At 47.6% G+C, this 24,852-nt stretch overlaps 1 protein-coding gene across 3 annotated transcripts; it reads left to right on the top strand.

Moving 5' to 3' along the window:
* Positions 1-3,885: 3,885 nt before the first annotated feature.
* On the top strand, positions 3,886-23,331 carry LOC149984744 (double-strand-break repair protein rad21 homolog A-like). 3 transcript variants are annotated; one of them, XM_090215878.1, is made up of 14 exons: positions 3,886-4,070; positions 4,847-5,036; positions 5,605-5,734; positions 5,976-6,075; positions 6,397-6,503; positions 8,164-8,358; positions 9,514-9,636; positions 10,182-10,307; positions 11,342-11,565; positions 12,874-13,024; positions 16,474-16,607; positions 17,875-18,057; positions 19,527-19,607; positions 22,258-23,331. In XM_090215878.1, exons 2-14 carry the CDS (start codon positions 4,893-4,895, stop codon positions 22,447-22,449), a joined length of 1,890 nt encoding a protein of 629 aa, XP_090072004.1. In that variant the 5' UTR covers positions 3,886-4,070; positions 4,847-4,892; the 3' UTR covers positions 22,450-23,331. The 3 variants fall into 3 exon arrangements, with proteins under 3 accessions (XP_090072004.1, XP_090072007.1, XP_090072011.1); XM_090215881.1 differs by lacking the exon at positions 3,886-4,070 and adding an exon at positions 4,204-4,303; XM_090215885.1 differs by lacking the exons at positions 3,886-4,070; positions 4,847-5,036; positions 5,605-5,734 and adding an exon at positions 5,803-5,860.
* Positions 23,332-24,852: the final 1,521 nt, after the last annotated feature.

Here is a 24,852-nt window from a genome sequence, read left to right on the forward strand (position 1 = left end):
GATAAACAGTCAGACAGGCTAATACCTCTACACAGATAAACAGTCAGACAGGCTAATACCTCTACACAGATAAACAGTCAGACAGGCTAATACCTCTACACAGATAAACAGTCAGACAGGCTAATACCTCTACACAGATAAACACTCAGACAGGCCAATACCTCTACACAGATAAACAGTCAGATAGGCCAATACCTCTACACAGATAAACACTCAGACAGGCCAATACCTCTACACAGATAAACACTCAGACAGGCCAATACCTCTACACAGATAAACACTTAGACAGGCTAATACCTCTACACAGATAAACATCAGACAGGCTAATACCTCTACACAGATAAACACTCAGACAGGCTAATACCTCTACACAGATAAACACTCAGACAGGCCAATACCTCTACACAGATAAACACTTAGACAGGCTAATACCTCTACACAGATAAACACTCAGACAGGCTAATACCTCTACACAGATAAACATCAGACAGGCTAATACCTCTACACAGATAAACACTCAGACAGGCCAATACCTCTACACAGATAAACAGTCAGATAGGCTAATACCTCTACACAGATAAACAGTCAGACAGGCTAATACCTCTACACAGATAAACACTCAGACAGGCTAATACCTCTACACAGATAAACAGTCAGACAGGCCAATACCTCTACACAGATAAACACTCAGACAGGCCAATACCTCTACACAGATAAACACTCAGACAGGCTAATACCTCTACACAGATAAACACTCAGACAGGCCAATACCTCTACACAGATAAACAGTCAGATAGGCTAATACCTCTACACAGATAAACAGTCAGACAGGCCAATACCTCTACACAGATAAACACTCAGACAGGCTAATACCTCTACACAGATAAACACTCAGACAGGCTAATACCTCTACACAGATAAACATCAGACAGGCTAATACCTCTACACAGATAAACACTCAGACAGGCCAATACCTCTACACAGATAAACAGTCAGATAGGCTAATACCTCTACACAGATAAACAGTCAGACAGGCTAATACCTCTACACAGATAAACATCAGACAGGCTAATACCTCTACACAGATAAACACTCAGACAGGCCAATACCTCTACACAGATAAACAGTCAGATAGGCTAATACCTCTACACAGATAAACACTCAGACAGGCCAATACCTCTACACAGATAAACACTCAGACAGGCTAATACCTCTACACAGATAAACACTCAGACAGGCTAATACCTCTACACAGATAAACACTCAGACAGGCTAATACCTCTACACAGATAAACAGTCAGACAGGCTAATACCTCTACACAGATAAACAGTCAGACAGGCTAATACCTCTACACAGATAAACACTCAGACAGGCCAATACCTCTACACAGATAAACAGTCAGACAGGCTAATACCTCTACACAGATAAACAGTCAGACAGGCTAATACCTCTACACAGATAAACAGCCAGACAGGCTAATACCTCTACACAGATAAACAGTCAGACAGGCTAATACCTCTACACAGATAAACAGTCAGACAGGCTAATACCTCTACACAGATAAACAGTCAGACAGGCTAATACCTCTACACAGATAAACAGTCAGACAGGCTAATACCTCTACACAGATAAACAGTCGTAGTTATAATTCATTAAATAATCCATCTGGACATTTACTGCGGCAGGAAAGCCCCCCCCCCCCCCCCTCACGTCCTCTTGTAAATCAGGCTCTCATTGGCAGAGGATCATTCCCAAGCATACCAAGCATGTTAGGTGAAACGGTGGGCGTCACTGGGCGAGCCAGACTAAATTATAACGCTCTGTGTGTGTGTGTGTGTGTGTGTGTGTGTGTGTGTGTGTGTGTGTGTGCGTGCGTGTCAGCCGAGCCCCATTACAAAACAGCAGCTGTGAACATCAGTCTCAGAGGGAGGCAGCGATCGGTTAAGACAAGTAAATAACAGCTACCATCTATCTATCCAAGCTGATCCCATAGTGGTACCACTGTCAACAACCATCTATCTATATATCCAAGCTGATCCCATAGTGGTACCACTGCCAACAACCATCTATCTATATATCCAAGCTGATCCCATAGTGGTACCACTGACAGCTACCATCTATCTATCCAAGCTGATCCCATAGTGGTACCACTGACAACAACCATCTATCTATCCAAGCTAATCCCATAGTGGTACCACTGCCAGCTACCATCTATCTATCCAAGCTGATCCCATAGTGGTACCACTGACAGCTACCATCTATCTATCCAAGCTGATCCCATAGTGGTACCACTGCCAACAACCATCTATCTATCCAAGCTGATCCCATAGTGGTACCACTGACAACAACCATCTATCTATCCAAGCTGATCCCATAGTGGTACCACTGCCAACAACCATCTATCTATCCAAGCTGATCCCATAGTGGTACCACTGCCAACAACCATCTATCTATCCAAGCTGATCCCATAGTGGTACCACTGTCAACAACCATCTATCTATCCATCCAAGCTGATCCCATAGTGGTACCACTGACAACAACCATCTATCTATCCAAGCTGATCCCATAGTGGTACCACTGCCAGCAACCATCTATCTATCCAAGCTGATCCCATAGTGGTACCACTGACAACAACCATCTATCTATCCAAGCTGATCCCATAGTGGTACCACTGCCAGCAAACCATCTAACTATCCAGGATCAGCTTGGAGAATAGGGAAGCCCTGACCACAGTAGATTAGGGAAGCCCTGACCCGTCATCAGGTTATCTGCACCAAACTCCCTCCCTTCACAGTACCCCTTCACAGTGACTCTGTACTCCTTGTATATAGTCTCATTACTACCTGGTACCCCTGCACAGTGACTCTGTACTCCTTGTATATAGTCTCATTACTACCTGGTACCCCTTCACAGTGACTCTGTACTCCTTGTATATAGTCTCATTACTACCTGGTACCCCTGCACAGTGACTCTGTACTCCTTGTATATAGTCTCATTACTACCTGGTACCCCTGCACAGTGACTCTGTACTCCTTGTATATAGTCTCATTACTACCTGGTACCCCTGCACAGTGACTGGTACTCCTTGTATGTAGTCTCATTACTACCTGGTACCCCTGCACTGTGACTCTGTACTCCTTGTATATAGTCTCATTACTACCTGGTACCCCTGCACAGTGACTCTGTACTCCTTGTATATAGTCTCATTACTACCTGGTACCCCTGCACAGTGACTCTGTACTCCTTGTATATAGTCTCATTACTACCTGGTACCCCTGCACTGTGACTCTGTACTCCTTGTATATAGTCTCATTACTACCTGGTACCCCTGCACAGTGACTCTGTACTCCTTGTATATAGTCTCATTACTACCTGGTACCCCTGCACAGTGACTCTGTACTCCTTGTATATAGTCTCATTACTACCTGGTACCCCTGCACAGTGACTGGTACTCCTTGTATATAGTCTAATTATTGTTATTTTATTGTGTTACTGTTACCTTTTTTGCTCATTGTTTTTACTTTTTAACCCTGCATTGTTGGGAAAGGGCTTGTACATAAGCATTTCACGGTCGGCGCATGTGACATTTATAAACATTTATTACATTTACTTTTGCCCGTTCAAGTCACGGGCCATAGACTGGTGCCCCTTGGCTAATCGAATCCGCACATTTTAAAGTCTGGCTGAGGAGCAAAGCATCTCGTCCTTCTCTATCTTTCACACACATACATTTTTTTGTCTGTTATCCAGAGCGATTTTACAGTACAATTTTACACACTTGAATTAATCAGATTGCATATTTTATTTTTGCAATAATCGAATTTAAACAATCTCGCCCGCTATCATTGGTCAATGCATTTGCCATTTGCAGCTGGCTGTCAACACGAGCAGACTCCTCCCTTCGCCATGTTTCGGGCTGTAAACATCCTGCTGATTTTAAAAGGACACTGAGCGGGAGGAAGTCTACTGGCGCCATCTTGACTCTTTTCATGAGTACAACAGGAAGAGACAATCGCTGGGAGTAATTGCATAATCATTGATATTTATTTTGAAAGGGGGGGTACAATCGGTAAGTTAAATATATTTTACTTTATGAAAAAAAAAAAATGATTTGTGAGTTTTGTGATGAGAAATTAGCGTGCACGCCGATGCTTTCTGTACCGGGGCCCTCCTACCAACTAGCGCGCCTGCTAACCGCTACCGGGGGGGAAAAAAGTGTTTGCAGTTAATGCACGCACGCTCAGCACCGTCGCTAGTTAGCGTGAAATGATGCATCCCACAATTATGATCAATTAGGATGATGTATTATCATGCTTATCTTCTTATTTTGTTTACTTTGATAGATTTTCCGAAATTGTTGCTAGGATTTCAAGCTAGCTAACTAGCTCTCTTGCTAACTGAACAGTTAACGTGAGCTAGCATGTTAGCATGCTAGCCTAGCCATGTTCAATCAAAGCCCCAAGTAGTAGATTTTTTTTTTCCGGACAACTTTTAACTCGCAAGTCCACCAGTACTTGAATATGAGCTGCTAACTATATAAATCCCGTTTCAACCAGTACAATAATTAGCTACCTTAAGTTATTTATTAGATTGCAAGGCAGATATTTCTGATTATTGGTCTCCTATCATCCAAAAAGTCAAAAGAGTCGTGAATGAGTCTTATTTTCAATCCAAAACTACACATTTCATTTGTTGATATTAGTTGATATTAGCTACAACTACCGTCTATTTTGCATGTAGAATTTTCTTCCCAAAAGCTTAGCTACCTAAACATTTTGAGAAAGTTGCTATTTCACATACCATCACATACCATAAAGCTTTCAAATACGTCTTTCTCTATTCCAGGTGCTCTTACCCCCGGTTCTTCAAGAGCTAGCAACCAACCGGGGCAATGTTCTACGCCCACTTTGTCCTGTCCAAACGTGGGCCTCTGGCCAAGATCTGGCTAGCGGCCCACTGGGACAAGAAGCTGACCAAGGCTCATGTGTTTGAATGTAACCTAGAGAGCAGTGTGGAGAGCATTATCTGCCCCAAGGTAAGCGGAGACCTGGCTCGCAGATATCATGATTCATGTCTCTGTTGAATGCCCTTACACAATGAAGACCCAGTCTGAGAAGTCAGTCTCATCCCTTGGCCGTTCATTAGACATCCCATTGGCTAACCTTATTTCCGCATTGACCAATCCTATGGTTTCAGATCTACGTGTGGAAGAAGTAGGTATGGGTCTAATGATGGAACTAGGTAGTGACCAGATTAGAACCAGGCCGATTGACTGAGGCAGCATGCATGTTACCCACATCAAGTAACATACCTTGGTAGTGACCACAGCTACTGGGTAATGCTTGCGGTCGACTGTTCTTCAGCCGACGATGATGATGATGATGTAATGTTACCTATGACGTCTCCTCCCTGATGTGATCCATGGGACCTGGTCAGGAGGGCACATCGTTACGCAACGTTCACACTAGAAGTCTATTCTTGTAGACCAGAAATGATTGTCAGATAGAATAGGGAATCATATAGTCTCTCTTCATTCTGTATCAACTGCGTTCCGAACATTTCACCACACTGAATACACCCATGGTTCTGTCTCCTCCCCCTAGGTGAAGATGGCGCTGAGGACCTCGGGTCACCTCCTGCTCGGTGTGGTGAGGATCTACAACAGGAAGGCCAAGTACCTCCTGGCTGACTGTAATGAAGCCTTCATCAAGATCAAGATGGCTTTCAGACCAGGTGCGTAGCTTGGCTCTTATTATGGGACTAGGAAATAAACTTAATCAAGATGGCTTTCAAACCAGGTATGTAGCTAGGGTCTTATGGGACTAGGAATAAGGTTAATCAACGTGGCTTTCAGACCAGGTACTTGACTAGGACTAAACTTGAGGAGATCAGGAGTTTGAGCGGCTGGTGATCCTAGTCTTACTGATTTTTTTGTTTGTTTATTTGCTCACCACTCTGTCTGGCTGCCCCCCAGGTGTGGTGGATCTGCCAGAGGAGAACAGAGAGGCTGCCTACAACGCTATCACCCTGCCGGAGGATTTCCACGACTTTGACCAACCCTTACCTGACCTTGAGTAAGTCATGTATATATATATATATGTGTGTATATGTGTGTATATGTATATGTGTGTATATGTATGTATGTGTGTCTATGGAGGAAGTTCCCTCCCAATACAACCCTACACAGCCCTCCCAGGAAGAGGACTGTTGCTTTTGTAACAGGCAACTAATGAGGATGCAAATCACCTAACAAGTATCCTCCTAATTTTAGGAGACCCCCGTCCCTTCCTAACCAAATACAGATTGTACTCGGCTATCTGACGTAAGGAACGGGTGATTATGCAGCGCTATAACGAACTGAGTTGAAACGTTGACACTTCCGGTTGTTTCCACAGCGACATAGACGTCGCCCAGCAGTTCACCCTGAACCAGAGCAGAGTGGAGGAGATCACCATGAGGGAGGAGGTGGGGAACCTCAGCCTCATGCAGGACAATGACTTTGGTAAGGGGCTGTCTGTCAATATTCCTGGTTTTTGTTCGACGTGCTCCGGTATTTTTGGCGACCAAGAAAGTGTGTATATTTATTTCAACTCCCGTCTTTGGCTTGATGTCAATGTGGAGTTTACATCTCCCCCATGTGGGCCGGTCAGCCACCTAGCGATTTCAGTTCTAGCCAATGAGCTTCAGCTCCTCCCATTTTGCATAATCTATGAGCAGAATTACTCATACCTCAATTAGCTGTGAAATCCCCAGTTTCAAAGCAACTTTTTAAATATTTTTTTAATTTTAATTTTTTTTTTTTTTTTAACTGTAAGGTACATTTGGCATGGCACATCTCCCCCATGTGGGCCAGCCCCCTAGCAATTTTAGTTCTAGCCAATGAGCTTCAGCTCCTCCCATTTGAGTGACTGCTAGCCAGAGGCCTGCCCAGCGATATCCAGGGCGGGCTCAACGGCCCAGTGGACACAGCAGAGAGAGAGAGCAACGACGTGGTGCACATATCAGCACGTGTGTGATGTATTATGCAAATTTTTGTGGGCCGCTTTTGGCTCGTGTGCTACTTTCAGAACTACTGGCTGAAAAGTATACAAAGTACCTGAGAATCTCTTTAACCGGGTTTTGGATCGCTACTGAATATGCAACAGCAAGTCATGTTCATAATACACAACGTTGCATTTCCCCTGTAAAAACCAAACTGGTTCATGAATATGCAAATCTAAAACTAAGTCATACATTCTCATAATGCTAACTAGGTTACTTAGCTGGAGACATTCTCATAATGCTAACTAGGTTACTTAGCTGGAGACATTCTCATAATGCTAACTAGGTTACCTAGCTGGAGACATATATTGTTATTATGCTAACTAGATCACCTAGCTGGAGACATTCTCATAATGCTAACTAGGTTACTTAGCTGGAGACATTCTCATAATGCTAACTAGATTACCTAGCTGGAGACATTCTCATAATGCTAACTAGGTTACTTAGCTGGAGACATTCTCATAATGCTAACTAGATTACCTAGCTGGAGACATTCTCATAATGCTAACTAGGTTACTTAGCTGGAGACATTCTCATAATGCTAACTAGGTTACCTAGCTGGAGACATTCTCATAATGCTAACTAGATTACCTAGCTGGAGACATTCTCATAATGCTAACTAGGTTACTTAGCTGGAGACATTCTCATAATGCTAACTAGGTTACCTAGCTGGAGACATATATTGTTATTATGCTAACTAGATCACCTAGCTGGAGACATTCTCATAATGCTAACTAGGTTACTTAGCTGGAGACATTCTCATAATGCTAACTAGGTTACCTAGCTGGAGACATATATTGTTATTATGCTAACTAGATCACCTAGCTGGAGACATTCTCATAATGCTAACTAGGTTACTTAGCTGGAGACATTCTCATAATGCTAACTAGATTACCTAGCTGGAGACATTCTCATAATGCTAACTAGATTACTTAGCTGGAGACATATTCTCATAATGCTAACTAGATTACCTAGCTGGAGACACATTCTCATAATGCTAACTAGATTACTTAGATTAGTTAGAATCAGACCTTCTCATGAATATTACCTTACATCCTATCTCTTTGCCATTGGCTTTCCATGTATTGTAACAACCCTCTGTGTCCCTCCCGCGCTCCCAGCTGACTTTGGCATGGATGACCGTGAGATGATGAGGGTAGAGGGAGGCTTTGAAGAGGACATCATCCATGGAGCGACAGCCTCCAATCTGCTGCTGGAGGCAGAGCCTGGGCCTGCTCACCTGCCGGACAAGTCCAACCACCTGGAGTACGACGACTTTGGAGACACCATGGAGAACAACGAAGGGGGAATGCTGGGTAGGGAGGAGGAGGAGGAGGGGGGGGGGGGGGTGCTGGGAGGGAGGGGAATGCTGGGTAGGGAGGGGGGGTGCTGGCGGGGTAGGGTAGGGAGGGGGGTGCTGGCGGGGTAGGGAGGGAGGGGGATGCTGGGTAGGGAGGGGAATGCTGGGGGGTGGTTGGGGGGGGGGGGGGTGCTGGGAAACCGCTCTTAGTGTTGACTGTCTCTGTGCTCTTAGGGAGGGAGGGGAATGCTGGGATACCGCCCCATAGTGTTGACTGTATCTGTGCTCTTGGGGAGGGGAATGCTGGGAAACCGCCCCATAGTGTTGACTGTATCTGTGCTTTTAGGGAGGGGAATGTTGGGTAGGGGGGAGGGGAATGCTGGGATACCGCCCCATAGTGTTGACTGTCTCTGTGTTCTTAGGGAGGGGAATGTTGGGTAGGGGGGAGGGGAATGCTGGGATACCGCCCCATAGTGTTGACTGTCTCTGTGTTCTTAGGGAGGGGAATGTTGGGTAGGGAGGGAGGGGAATGCTGGGAAACCGCCCCATAGTGTTGACTGTCTCTGTGCTCTTAGGGAGGGAGGGGAATGCTGGGATACCGCCCCATAGTGTTGACTGTCTCTGTGTTCTTAGGGAGGGAGGGGAATGCTGGGATACCGCCCCATAGTGTTGACTGTCTCTGTGTTCTTAGGGAGGGAGGGGAATGCTGGGATACCGCCCCATAGTGTTGACTGTCTCTGTGTTCTTAGGGAGGGAGGGGAATGCTGGGATACCGCCCCATAGTGTTGACTGTCTCTGTGTTCTTAGGGAGGGAGGGGAATGCTGGGATACCGCCCCATAGTGTTGACTGTCTCTGTGTTCTTAGGGAGGGAGGGGAATGCTGGGATACCGCCCCATAGTGTTGACTGTCTCTGTGCTCTTAGGGAGGGAGGGGAATGCTGGGTAGGGTGGGAGGGGAATGCTGGGTAGGGAGGGGAATGCTGGGTAGGGTGGGGAATGCTGGGATACCGCCCCATAGTGTTGACTGTCTCTCTGCTCTAAGCTGTGTGTTTGTGTGAAGGATTAATATAGTACTATTCTAGATTCAGAGTGATGTGATGACGGCAGTCACCCCCCCCTCCCCAAATGGTTTGTCCCGGAGCCTGAACCGTGTGTTGTCTCGTTTGTCCAGTGGATAAACTACTGTCCCAGGAGGATGGGGGTGGTATATTTGACGACCCTCCAGCCATCACAGAGAGCGTGATTCCCCCAGACCATGGAGACGATGAGGATGACTTCGACAACCTACAGTCACGTGCGTTCATTACCCAGACCGATGTGGTCATTTTAAAACCTGTTGATCTTTCTCTCTTTCTGGGATAACGTGTCAGTGTGTTGTTCATTACCCAGACCGATGTGGTCATTTTAAAACCTGTTGATCTTTCTCTCTTTCTGGGATAACGTGTCAGTGTGTTGTTCATTAGGGCGTACCGTAGCAAATACGTTTCCCACAGAAAAACAAAACACCTGTGTTCTCATTTGACAAGTTCAGGTTGTAACCTCCCTGTTTCAAAACATTTTCTCCCTACTGAACACTACCCGGATCACAAGCTTGTGTGTTTGGTTAATCGATAACAATTCACCATTAAAAGACCTAGAAGCTTGTTATTGTCGACTTAACCATGACACCATTAAAATGACCTAGAAGCTTGTTATTATCGACTTAACCTTGACACCGTTAAAACGACCTAGAAGCTTGTTATTATCGACTTAACCATGACACCGTTAAAACGACCTAGAAGATAATTACTGCTGTCATCACTGCTACTGTGTGCATTAAGATGTGTTGTTGTCCCACAGCGGGTCCAGACAGTCCCGACTCCGGCCCAGTCGAGCCCCTGCCGGCCATGCAGGACCAGACGGAGCAGACCACTCTGGTCCACAATGAGGAGGAGGCTTTTGCCTTGGAGCCCATCGACATCACTGGTGAGCAGCTCTCCTCTGTCAGAATACTGTAGAGACACGACCAATAACACTTCTCTCAGCTCTCCTCTGGTACAGAGACATTCTAGAACTCTCTGGTACAGAGACATTCTAGAACTCTCTGGTACAGAGACATTCTAGAACTCTCTGGTACAGAGACATTCTAGAACTCTCTGGTACAGAGACATTCTAGAACTCTCTGGTACAGAGACATTCTAGAACTCTCTGGTACAGAGACATTCTAGAACTCTCTGGTACAGAGACATTCTAGAACTCTCTGGTACAGAGACATTCTAGAACTCTCTGGTACAGAGACATTCTAGAACTCTCTGGTACAGAGACATTCTAGAACTCTCTGGTACAGAGACATTCTAGAACTCTCTGGTACAGAGGAGAATTAATTCATGGTTCCTTCTATTAAGGCAAGTCGTCCAGGTCCTGAGGCAGCAAAGCATCCCCAAAACCATCAAAATCAAATGTATTTATATAGCCCTTCGTACATCAGCTGATATCTCAAAGTGCTGTACAGAAACCCAGCCTAAAACCCCCAAACAGCAAGCAATGCAGGTGTAGAAGCACGGTGGCTAGGAAAAACTCCATAGAAAGGCCAAAACCTAGGAAGAAACCTAGAGAGGAACCAGGCTATGTGGGGTGGCCAGTCCTCTTCTGGCTGTGCCGGGTAGAGATTATAACAGAACATGGCCAAGATGTTCAAATGTTCATAAATGACCAGCATGGTCGAATAATAATAAGGCAGAACAGTTGAAACTGGAGCAGCAGCACGGCCAGGTGGACTGGGGACAGCAAGGAGTCATCATGTCAGGTAGTTCTGTCTAGTGAACGAGAATGACATCCACACTTCCCTGTCTAGTGAAAGAGAATGACATCCACACTTCTGTCTAGTGTCAGAGAATGACATCCACACTTATGTCTAGTGAATGAGAATGACATCCACACTTCCCTGTGTAGTGTCAGAGAATGACATCCACACTTCCCTGTGTAGTGTCAGAGAATGACATCCACACTTCTCTGTCCAGTGAAAGAGACCAAGGCGAAGAGGAAGAGGAAGCTGATTGTCGACAACCTGAAGGAGCTGGACAGTAAGTCGATCCGCGCCCAGCTCAGCGACTACTCGGACATCGTGACCACGTTGGACCTGGCCCCTCCCACCAAGAAGCTGATGATGTGGAAAGAGACCGGAGGAGTGGAGAAACTCTTCTCTCTCCCCGCACAGCCGCTCTGGAACAGCAAACTGCTGAAGGTAAGAGACAGGAGGAGATCAACGCACAGACGTGAACACACACAGACACATACACACAGACGTGAACACACACAGACGTGAACACACAGACGTGAACACACACACACAGACGTGAACACACACACACAGACGTGAACACACACACACAGACGTGAACACACACACACAGACGTGAACACACACACACAGACGTAAACACACACACACAGACGTGAACAATGGCCTTTTGAAGTTGCAGTAACCGATGCATGAAACCATTTACCTTTCAGCTTGTATCTCACTAGATATAGACGAGTCTAGACTTCTGAATCAGCTTGTCTGGAGGGGGTGGACACGCAGCTTTAGTCTGGAGGGGGTGAACACACAGCTTTAGTCTGGAGGGGGTGGACGCGCAGCTTTAGTCTGGAGAGGGTGAACACGCAGCTTTAGTCTGGGGGGGGTGGACACGCAGCTTTAGTCTGGGGGGGGTGGACACGCAGCTTTAGTCTGGAGGGGGTGAACACACAGCTTTAGTCTGGAGGGGGTGGACGCGCAGCTTTAGTCTGGAGAGGGTGAACACGCAGCTTTAGTCTGGGGGGGTGGACACGCAGCTTTAGTCTGGGGGGGGTGGACACGCAGCTTTAGTCTGGGGGGGTGGACACGCAGCTTTAGTCTGGAGGGGGTGGACACGCAGCTTTAGTCTGGAGGGGGTGGACACGCAGCTTTAGTCTGGAGGGGGTGGACACGCAGCTTTAGTCTGGAGGGGGTGGACACGCAGCTTTAGTCTGGAGGGGGTGGACACGCAGCTTTAGTCTGGAGGGGGTGGACACGCAGCTTTAGTCTGGAGGGGGTGGACACGCAGCTTTAGTCTGGAGGGGGTGGACACGCAGCTTTAGTCTGGAGGGGGTGGACACGCAGCTTTAGTCTGGAGGGGGTGGACACGCAGCTTTAGTCTGGAGGGGGTGGACACGCAGCTTTAGTCTGGAGGGGGTGGACACGCAGCTTTAGTCTGGAGGGGGTGGACACGCAGCTTTAGTCTGGAGGGGGTGGACACGCAGCTTTAGTCTGGAGGGGGTGGACACGCAGCTTTAGTCTGGAGGGGGTGGACACGCAGCTTTAGTCTGGAGGGGGTGGACACGCAGCTTTAGTCTGGAGGGGGTGGACACGCAGCTTTAGTCTGGAGGGGGTGGACACGCAGCTTTAGTCTGGAGGGGGTGGACACGCAGCTTTAGTCTGGAGGGGGTGGACGTGTCGGAGATCTCATTAACTGTCCCTCTGGGACGACCGGAGTTGAATGGGTTTTAACTGAAATATGTCCTGTGTTGTCAGATGTTCACGCGCTGCCTGACTCCCCTGGTGCCAGATGAGATGAGGAAGAGGAGGAAGGGAGGAGAGGCTGATAGTCTGGATGAGTTCCTGAAGGACCTGGAGAACCCAGAGGTGCCCAGAGAGGAGGCTCTGTCTGGCAGGGACGTTATTGGTAAGTTACCTTCAGCCTCCCATCCCTCATATACTAACCCCAGAGAGGAGGCTGTCCCATCCCTCATATACTAACCCCAGAGAGGAGGCTGTCCCATCCCTCATATACTAACCCCAGAGAGGAGGCTGTCCCATCCCTCATATACTAACCCCAGAGAGGAGGCTGTCCCATCCCTCATATACTAACCCCAGAGAGGAGGCTGTCCCATCCCTCATATACTAACCCCAGAGAGGAGGCTGTCCCACCCCTCATATACTAACCCCAGAGAGGAGGCTGTCCCACCCCTCATATACTAACCCCAGAGAGGAGGCTTTCTCCCTGTCTCACCCCTCATATACTAACCCCAGAGAGGAGGCTGTCTCACCCCTCATATACTAACCCCAGAGAGGAGGCTTTCTCCCTGTCTCACCCCTCATATACTAACCCCAGAGAGGAGGCTGTCTCACCCCTCATATACTAACCCCAGAGAGGAGGCTGTCTCACCTCTCATATACTAACCCCAGAGAGGAGGCTTTCTCCCTGTCCCACCCCTCATATACTAACCCCAGAGAGGAGGCTGTCCCACCCCTCATATACTAACCCCAGAGAGGAGGCTTTCTCCCTGTCTCACCCCTCATATACTAACCCCAGAGAGGAGGCTGTCTCACCCCTCATATACTAACCCCAGAGAGGAGGTTTTCTCCCTGTCTCACCCCTCATATACTAACCCCAGAGAGGAGGCTGTCTCACCCCTCATATACTAACCCCAGAAAGGAGGCTGTCCCATCCCTCATATACTAACCCCAGAGAGGAGGCTGTCCCACACCTCATATACTAACCCCAGAGAGGAGGCTGTCCCACCCCTCATATACTAACCCCAGAGAGGAGGCTGTCCCATCCCTCATATACTAACCCCAGAGAGGAGGCTGTCCCATCCCTCATATACTAACCCCAGAGAGGAGGCTGTCCCATCCCTCATATACTAACCCCAGAGAGGAGGCTGTCCCATCCCTCATATACTAACCCCAGAGAGGAGGCTGTCCCACCCCTCATATACTAACCCCAGAGAGGAGGCTGTCCCATCCCTCATATACTAACCCCAGAGAGGAGGCTGTCCCATCCCTTATATACTAACCCCAGAGAGGAGGCTGTCCCATCCCTCATATACTAACCCCAGAGAGGAGGCTGTCCCACCCCTCATATACTAACCCCAGAGAGGAGGCTTTCTCCCTGTCTCCCCCCTCATATACTAACCCCAGAGAGGAGGCTGTCTCACCCCTCACATACTAACCCCAGAGAGGAGGCTGTCCCATCCCTTATATACTAACCCCAGAGAGGAGGCTGTCCCATCCCTTATATACTAACCCCAGAGAGGAGGCTGTCCCATCCCTTATATACTAACCCCAGAGAGAAGGCTTTCTCCCTGTCTCACCCCTCATATACTAACCCCAGAGAGGAGGCTTTCTCCCTGTCTCACCCCTCATATACTAACCCCAGAGAGGAGGCTTTCTCCCTGTCTCACCCCTCATATACTAACCCCAGAGAGGAGGCTGTCTCACCCCTCATATACTAACCCCAGAGAGGAGGCTGTCCCATCCCTTATATACTAACCCCAGAGAGAAGGCTTTCTCCCTGTCTCACCCCTCATATACTAACCCCAGAGAGGAGGCTTTCTCCCTGTCTCACCCCTCATATACTAACCCCAGAGAGGAGGCTTTCTCCCTGTCTCACCCCTCATATACTAACCCCAGAGAGGAGGCTGTCCCACCCCTCATATACTAACCCCAGAGAGGAGGCTTTCTCCCTGTCTCACCCCTCATATACTAACCCCAGAGAGGAGGCTGTCTCACCCCTCATATACTAACCCCAGAGAGGAGGCTGTCCCACCCCTCATATACTAACCCCAGAGGAGGCTTTCTCCCTGTCTCACCCCTCATATACTAACCCCAGAGAGGAGGCTGTCCCACCCCTCATATACTAACCCCAGAGGAGGCTTTCTCCCTGTCCCACCCCTCATATACTAACCCCAGAGAGGAGGCTGTCTCACCCCTCATATACTAACCCCAGAGGAGGCTTTCTCCCTGTCTCACCCCTCATATACTTACCCCAGAGAGGAGGCTTTCTCCCTGTCTCACCCCTCATATACTAACCCCAGAGAGGAGGCTGTCCCACCCCTCATATACTAACCCCAGAGAGGAGGCTTTCTCCCTGTCTCACCCCTCATATACTAACCCCAGAGAGGAGGCTGTCCCACCCCTCATATACTAACCCCAGAGAGGAGGCTTTCTCCCTGTCTCACCCCTCATATACTAACCCCAGAGAGGAGGCTGTCCCACCCCTCATATACTAACCCCAGAGAGGAGGCTTTCTCCCTGTCTCACCCCTCATATACTAACCCCAGAGGAGGCTGTCCCACCCCTCATATACTAACCCCCAGAGAGGAGGCTTTCTCCCTGTCTCACCCCTCATATACTAACCCCAGAGAGGAGGCTTTCTCCCTGTCTCACCCCTCATATACTAACCCCAGAGAGGAGGCTGTCTCACCCCTCATATACTAACCCCAGAGAGGAGACTTTCTCCCTGTCTCACCCCTCATATACTAACCCCAGAGAGGAGGCTTTCTCCCTGTCTCACCCCTCATATACTAACCCCAGAGAGGAGGCTGTCCCACCCCTCATATACTAACCCCAGAGAGGAGGCTTTCTCCCTGTCTCACCCCTCATATACTAACCCCAGAGAGGAGGCTTTCTCCCTGTCTCACCCCTCATATACTAACCCCAGAGAGGAGGCTTTCTCCCTGTCTCACCCCTCATATACTAACCCCAGAGAGGAGGCTTTCTCCCTGTCTCACCCCTCATATACTAACCCCAGAGAGGAGGCTGTCTCACCCCTCATATACTAACCCCAGAGAGAGGCTGTCCCACCCCTCATATACTAACCCCAGAGAGGAGGCTTTCTCCCTGTCTCACCCCTCATATACTAACCCCAGAGAGGAGGTTTTCTCCCTGTCTCACCCCTCATATACTAACCCCAGAGAGGAGGCTGTCTCACCCCTCATATATTAACCCCAGAGGAGGCTTTCTCCCTGTCTCACCCCTCATATACTAACCCCAGAGAGGAGACTTTCTCCCTGTCTCACCCTCATATACTAACCCCAGAGAGAGGCTGTCCCACCCCTCATATACTAACCCCAGAGAGGAGGCTGTCCACCCTCATATACTAACCCCAGAGAGGAGGCTGTCCCACCCCTCATATACTAACCCCAGAGAGGAGGCTGTCTCACCCCTCATATACTAACCCCAGAGGAGGCTTTCTCCCTGTCTCACCCCTCATATACTAACCCCAGAGAAGGTTTTCTCCGTCTCTCTCCTCAGACCAGACCTGTCATTATCAAACCAACCCTGTGTCTCTCTCTCTCCTCAGACCAGACCTGTCATTATCAAACCAACCCTGTGTCTCTCTCTCCTCAGACCAGACCATCATGGAGGAACCCAGTATGCTGCAGGCCTCAGCCATGGAGGGAAGTAGGACCACCCTGGATGAGACTGTCATGCCACCACCGTCCACCCCACACGGACTCAAACACAAGGAGGCTGGCCTGCCTGTGAGTACTGCTGCTTTCATTCAGGAGACTGGCCTGCCGTGAGTACTGCTGCTTTCATTCAGGAGGCTGGCCTGCCTGTGAGTACTGCTGCTTTCATTCAGGAGACTGGCCTGCTGTGAGTACTGCTGCTTTCATTCAGGAGCTGGCTTGCCTGTGAGTACTGCTGCTTTCTTCAGGAGGCTGGCCTGCCTGTGAGTACTGCTGCTTTCATTCAGGAGGCTGGCCTGCCTGTGAGTACTGCTGCTTTCATTCAGGAGGCTGGCCTGCCTGTGAGTACTGCTGCTTTCATTCAGGAGGCTGGCCTGCCTGTGAGTACTGCTGCTTTCATTCAGGAGGCTGGGATATCAGGCCCCCCCCCCCCCCCACTGCTGTTACAGTTGATTGGGATATCAGCCCCCCCCCCCACTGCTGTTACAGTTTATTGGGATATCAGGCCCCCCCCCCCCCCCCCCACTGCTGTTACAGTTGATTGGGATATCAGCCCCCCCCCCCCCCCCCCCACTGCTGTTACAGTTGATTGGGGATATCGCCCCCCCCCCCCCCACTGCTGTTACAGTTGATTGGGATATCAGCCCCCCCCCCCCCCCACTGCTGTTACAGTTGATTGGGATATCAGCCCCCCCCCCCCACTGCTGTTACAGTTTATTGGGATATCAGCCCCCCCCCCCCCACTGCTGTTACAGTTGATTGGGATATCAGCCCCCCCCCCCCCACTGCTGTTACAGTTGATTGGGATATCAGCCCCCCCCCCCCCCCCCCCCCCACTGCTGTTACAGTTGATTGGGATATCAGCCCCCCCCCCCCCCCCCCCCCCCCCTTGCTGTTACAGTTGATTGGGATATCAGCCCCCCCCCCCCCCCCACTGCTGTTACAGTTGATTGGGATATCAGCCCCCCCCCACCACTGCTGTTACAGTTGATTGGGATATCAGCCCCCCCCCCCTTGCTGTTACAGTTGATTGGGATATCAGCCCCCCCCCCCCCCCCCACTGCTGTTACAGTTGATTGGGATATCAGCCCCCCCCCACCACTGCTGTTACAGTTGAATGGGATATCAGCCCCCCCCCCCCCCCCCAGTAATGACAGCAAGGTGTAAATAAAGGTATTCAACAACCAGTAATGACAGCAAGGTGTAAATAAAGGTATTCAACAACCAGTAATGACAGCAAGGTGTCAACAACCAGTAATGAAATGGTTGATGTTTTGTCTTCCCTCTGACTTGTTCTGGTGTGTGTATCCAACAACCCTCTCTCGTCTCGTCCTTTTAGATGGGAGCCCAGGAGCCTCAGGCTGATCTCTCAGTCCTCTCGTTAGCTCAGGCTGATCAGTCGGTCCTCTCCATGGCCCAGGTAGACCTGCCCCCAGAGGAGAGCCTCAACCTCACACAGCTGGTCCCTGAGCTGGACCTGCTGGACAAGGAGAAGAAGGACAAGGATGACAGTGATGAGGAGGTGAGTGGTGGCAACTTACCATCAGGGAGGGTTTATACGGGGGGGTGGGGAGGAGGTGAGTGGTGGCAACTTACCATCAGGGAGGGTTTATACGGGGGGGTGGGGAGGAGGTGAGTGGTGGCAACTTACCATCAGGGAGGGTTTATACGGGGGGGTGGGGAGGAGACTGGGGGGGGTGGGGAGGAGACTGGGGGGGGGGGGGAGGAGACCTGGGGGGTTGGGGAGGAGGGTAGAGACTGGGGGGGTGGGTAGAGACCTGGGGGGGTGGGGAGGGGGGTTGGGGAGGAGGGTAGAGAGCTGGGGAGGAGGGTAGAGACCTGGGGGGGTGGGGAGGAGGGTAGAGACCTGGGGTGGGGGGGGTGGTAGAGAATGGGGAGGAGGGTAGAGACCTGGGGGTGGGTAGAGACCTGGGGGGTTGGGGAGGAGGGTAGAGACCTGGGGGGTTGGGGAGGAGGGTAGAGACCTGGGGGGTTGGGGAGGAGGGTAGAGGACCTGTGGGGTTGGGGAGGAGGGTAGAGACCTGTGGGGTTGGGGAGGAGGGTAGAGACCTGGGGGGTTGGGGAGGAGGGTAGAGGACCTGTGGGGTTGGGGAGGAGGGTAGAGACCTGGGGGGTTGGGGAGGAGGGTAGAGACCTGGGGGGTTGGGGAGGAGGGTAGAGGACCTGGGGGTTGGTGGGGTGGGTAGAGACCTGGGGGGTTGGGGAGGAGGGTAGAGACCTGGGGGGTTGGGGAGGAGGGTAGAGGACCTGTGGGGTTGAGGAGGAGGGTAGAGACCTGAGGGGTTGGGGAGGAGGGTAGAGACCTGGGGGGTTGGGGAGGAGGGTAGAGACCTGGGGGGTTGGTGGGGTGGGTAGAGACCTGGGGGGTTGGGGAGGAGGGTAGAGACCTGGGGGGTTGGGGAGGAGGGTAGAGACTGGGAAGGGTGGGTAGAGACCTGGGGGGTTGGGGAGGAGGGTAGAGACTGGGGGGGTGGGGAGGTGGGGTAGAGACCTGGGGGGTTGGGGGGAGGGGGGGTAGTGACCTGGGGGGTTGGGGAGGAGGGGAGGGTAGAGACTGGGGGGTTGGGGAGGAGGGGAGGGTAGAGACTGGGGGGTTGGGGGGGGGTAGAGACTGGGGGGGTGGGGAGGAGGGTAGAGACCTGGGGGGTTGGGGAGGAGGGGAGGGTTGAGACTGGGGGGGGGTAGAGACTGGGGGGAGATGGAGTGACGTAACTGATTAGAAATTAAGATCAGAAGATGTGTAAAGAATGTTTATTTTTTTATGTCGTCACACTTGGGGTCAACTTGAACCGTAGCTTCATAAACACGTCAACAATGTGACCTCAACTGGCCTGATGGAAAAGTTACATCTGTGGGTAATACACATCTATGATACCTTTGGAGATGAATGGACTGTGTCCAGCCACCTTGAGGTCCTGCATGTTTTCAGAGAGAGTGTGTGTGTGTGTGTGTGTGTGTGTGTGTTTTCAGGAGGAGGAGGGTGATCCAACTCAGGACCAGGAGGAGAAGAGGTGGAACAAGAGGACCCAGCAGATGCTGCATGGCCTTCAGGTAAACAAATAACCTGTTATTCACTTCTTCAGGTAAACAAACAAACAAACTATGCTGATGTTCTGTTGGAAATTAGAGGTACAGAATATTACATGTCCATGTGGAATATTGCTGTAATGGAAAACAGGTCGTTGGAGAATATCTGATGTCTACATCTGATGATATCTGATATCTACATCTGATGATATCTGATGTCTACATCTGATGATATCTGATGTCTACATCTGATGATATCTGATATCTACATCTGATGATATCTGATGTCTACATCTGATATCTGATGTCTACATCTGATGATATCTGATATCTACATCTGATTATATCTGATGTCTACATCTGATTATATCTGATGTCTACATCTGATGATATCTGATATTTACATCTGATGATATCTGATATCTACATCTGATGATATCTGATGTCTACATCTGATTATATCTGATATCTACATCTGATGATATCTGATATCTACATCTGATGATATCTGATGTCTACATCTGATATCTGATGTCTACATCTGATGATATCTGATATCTACATCTGATTATATCTGATGTCTACATCTGATTATATCTGATGTCTACATCTGATTATATCTGATGTCTACATCTGATGATATCTGATATCTACATCTGATGATATCTGATATCTACATCTGATGATATCTGATGTCTACATCTGATGATATCTGATATCTACATCTGATGATAGCTGATGTCTACATCTGATGATATCTGATATCTACATCTGATGATAGCTGATGTCTACATCTGATGATATCTGATATCTACATCTGATGATATCTGATGTCTACATGTGATGATATCTGATGTCTACATCTGATGATATCTGATGTCTACATCTGATGATATCTGATATCTACATCTGATGATATCTGATGTCTACATCTGATGATATCTGATGTCTACATCTGATTATATCTGATGTCTACATCTGATATCTACATCTGATGATATCTGATGTCTACATCTGATGATATCTGATATCTACATCTGATGATATCTGATGTCTACATCTGATGATATCTGATATCTACATCTGATGATATCTGATGTCTACATCTGATGATATCTGATATCTACATCTGATGATATCTGATATCTACATCTGATGATATCTGATGTCTACATCTGATGATAGCTGATGTCTACATCTGATGATAGCTGATGTCTACATCTGATGATATCTGATGTCTACATCTGATGATATCTGATATCTACATCTGATGATATCTGATGTCTACATCTGATGATATCTGATATCTACATCTGATGATATCTGATATCTACATCTGATGATATCTGATGTCTACATCTGATGATAGCTGATGTCTACATCTGATGATATCTGATATCTACATCTGATGATATCTGATATCTACATCTGATGATATCTGATGTCTACATCTGATGATAGCTGATGTCTACATCTGATGATATCTGATGTCTACATCTGATTATATCTGATGTCTACATCTGATTATATCTGATGTCTACATCTGATGATATCTGATATCTACATCTGATGATATCTGATGTCTACATCTGATGATATCTGATATCTACATCTGATGATATCTGATGTCTACATCTGATGATATCTGATATCTACATCTGATGATATCTGATGTCTACATCTGATGATAGCTGATGTCTACATCTGATGATAGCTGATGTCTACATCTGATGATAGCTGATGTCTACATCTGATGATATCTGATATCTACATCTGATATCTGATGTCTACATCTGATGATAGCTGATGTCTACATCTGATGATAGCTGATATCTACATCTGATGATATCTGATGTCTACATCTGATGATATCTGATGTCTACATCTGATGATATCTGATGTCTACATCTGATGATAGCTGATGTCTACATCTGATGATAGCTGATGTCTACATCTGATGATATCTGATATCTACATCTGATGATATCTGATATCTACATCTGATGATATCTGATGTCTACATCTGATGATAGCTGATGTCTACATCTGATGATAGCTGATGTCTACATCTGATGATAGCTGATGTCTACATCTGATGATAGCTGATGTCTACATCTGATGATATCTGATGTCTACATCTGAGTATAGCTGATATCTACATCTGATGATATCTGATGTCTACATCTGATGATAGCTGATATCTACATCTGATGATATCTGATGTCTACATCTGATGATAGCTGATGTCTACATCTGATGATAGCTGATGTCTACATCTGATGATAGCTGATGTCTACATCTGATGATAGCTGATGTCTACATCTGATGATAGCTGATGTCTACATCTGATGATAGCTGATGTCTACATCTGATGATAGCTGATGTCTACATCTGAGTATAGCTGATGTCTACATCTGAGTATAGCTGATGTCTACATCTGATGATAGCTGATGTCTACATCTGATATCATCTGATGTCTACATCTGATATCATCTGATGTCTACATCTGATATCATCTGATAATATCTGGTCGGTCTGTTGTCTAGCTGGTTGGACAACCCCCCTGGGTCGGTCTGTTGTCTAGCTGGACGACCCCCTGGGTCGGTCTGTTATCTGGTTGGTACAGACCATTGATCAGTAAGGTGACGGTCTCTCTGTTCTCTCCTCTCTACAGCGAGTCATGGCCAAGACGGGAGCCGAGCAGGTCAGCTTGTTGGAGCTGTGCCGAGACAACAACAAGAAGCAGGCGGCCGCCAAGTTCTACAGTTTCCTGGTCCTGAAGAAACAGCAGGCCATCGAGCTCAACCAGACCGAGCCTTACAGTGACATCATCGCTACAGCCGGACCAAGATTCCACCTGGTTTAGACACTGCCCGAGGTCCAAATGGCACTGGTTCCTATACAGCGCCCTACTTTTGACCAGAGCCTCCTAGGGTTCTGGGCAAAAGTAGTGCACTATATAGGGAATATGGTGCCATTTGGAAATGTCTTTTTCACTATTTTTATGTATGTTTTAGGGTTTTTTTTGCCATTTTTTTTGTTGGGGGGGGGGGGTCCTAAATGCTAACTTTGAAAAGGATTGTACTGTATCTACCACCAACTGAATCATGCAGTATTGTTGTTTTTTTTAAGTGAGAAATGCATTTATCCAGTATATTTATATTTCCTGTCAAGTTCCTTTTTTTTTTTCCTTCATTTTGTAAAGCTTTCCGACCACACTAGTTGTTTGTTTTGGGGGGGGGGTGTTGGAACAATACATGTCCCACTGCTCTGTAACGGTCAAATTCATCAAAAGATTCATCAAATTTTAGTCTCCAATCAAGAATTCCCCCCCCCCCCAAAAAAATGGTGTAAGAACATTTAGTCTTTTATGCTTACATACATGCTGTTTACAGGCACTGTTATATCATGAGAGAAATGGAATAAGTGCTCTTCACCTCGACTTCTTCCTCATTGCACTTGACATAAAATCCTGGTTTTCATATTAAAAAAAAAATCATTTTTTTCTGTTATTTCTGTTGATAAATTGGCTATATTACGACTAGCATTGAATTGTATTGTTTAGGTGTATAATAATGCCCATTTATTCCCGTTGCGTTTTGTACCTCCACAGCTATTGTTGTTGTTGTTGCTTAAAGAAACTAGACATGTTTCAATGAAAGTTGACGATCCCATGTTTTTAAGTCTTATAGTTAACTAGCTGTTGTGATACTTCTGTAAAGAATTTGAAATAAAAGTGTTTTAATTACCTGGTTTACACACTCTGAACCGTTCAGTCTGGTGAAATGACATCAAGCATCTGTTCCCGAAACCAAGATCAATGACTTGGTCCAGCTGACTGTTCAAAATGACTTGGTCCAGCTGACTGTTCAAAATGACTTGGCCCAGCTGACTGTTCAAAATGACTTGGTCCAGCCGACTGTTCAAAATGACTTGGCCCAGCTGACTGTTCAAAATGACTTGGTCCAGCTGACTGTTCAAAATGACTTGGTCCAGCTGACTGTTCAAAATGACTTGGTCCAGCTGACTGTTCAAAATGACTTGGTCCAGCTGACTGTTCAAAATGACTTGGTCCAGCTGACTGTTCAAAATGACTTGGCCCAGCTGACTGTTCAAAATGACTTGGTCCAGCTGACTGTTCAAAATGACTTGGTCCAGCCGACTGTTCAAAATGACTTGGTCCAGCTGACTGTTCAAAATGACTTGGTCCAGCCGACTGTTCAAAATGACTTGGTCCAGCTGACTGTTCAAAATGACTTGGCCCAGCTAACTGTTCAAAATGACTTGGCCCAGCCGACTGTTCAAAATGACTTGGTCCAGCCGACTGTTCAAAATGACTTGGCCCAGCCGACTGTTCAAAATGACTTGGTCCAGCCGACTGTTCAAAATGACTTGGTCCAGCTGACTGTTCAAAATGGCTTGGTCCAGCTGACTGTTCAAAATGGCTTGAAATGATTTAATCTTTTAGAGAAATGTGGACTTAAAATAACTGACTTGACAAATTGAGGCTAACTTAAAGGGATGCTTAAATATTTTGGCAATGAAACCTTTTTACATACTTCCTCAGAGTCCAATGAATTTGTGGATATCATTTTTATGTCTGTGTGCAGTTTGAAATCAAATCAAAATGTATTTGTCACGTGCGCAATTTAAAGGAAAAAAAGGGAAGTTGCTAACTAGCGTTAGCGCATTGAATGGAAGTCTATGGGAACAGCTAGCATGCTTCCTTCATTCTGGACACAGTCTGAGACACAAAAAATGGTATCCACGAGTTAATCTGACTGGGGAAGAAGATAAAGGACTTCATTGCCAAAATCTCGAGGTATCCCTTTAATAATCCTGCTGTTTAGAATACAACACCAGTTGACACTCGTGACTCCCGACGAAAAAATGTAAAACCCGCCAGCTGTATGTTAATCATGTTGTTCAGCCGCGACTCTGTGAAACAAGATATTAATCAAATGTATTTATAAAGCCCTTCTTACATCAGCTGATATCTCAAAGTGCTGTTCAGAAACCCAGCCTAAAACCCCAAACAGCAAGCAATGCAGATGTAGAAGCTCGGTGGCTAGGAAAAACTCCCTAGAAAGGCCAAAACCTAGGAAGAAACCTAGAGAGTAACCAGGCTATGAGGGGTGGCCAGTCCTCTTTTGGCTGTGCCGGGTGGAGATTATAACAGAACAAGATGTTCAAATGTTCATAGATGACCAGCAGGATCAGATAATAATAATCACAGTAGTTGTCGAGGGTGCAACAGGTCAGCACCTCA

Source organism: Oncorhynchus mykiss, chromosome 2, assembly GCF_057628025.1.
Source record: "Oncorhynchus mykiss isolate SJ-2025 chromosome 2, ASM5762802v1, whole genome shotgun sequence".
Taxonomy (NCBI): domain Eukaryota; kingdom Metazoa; phylum Chordata; class Actinopteri; order Salmoniformes; family Salmonidae; genus Oncorhynchus; species Oncorhynchus mykiss.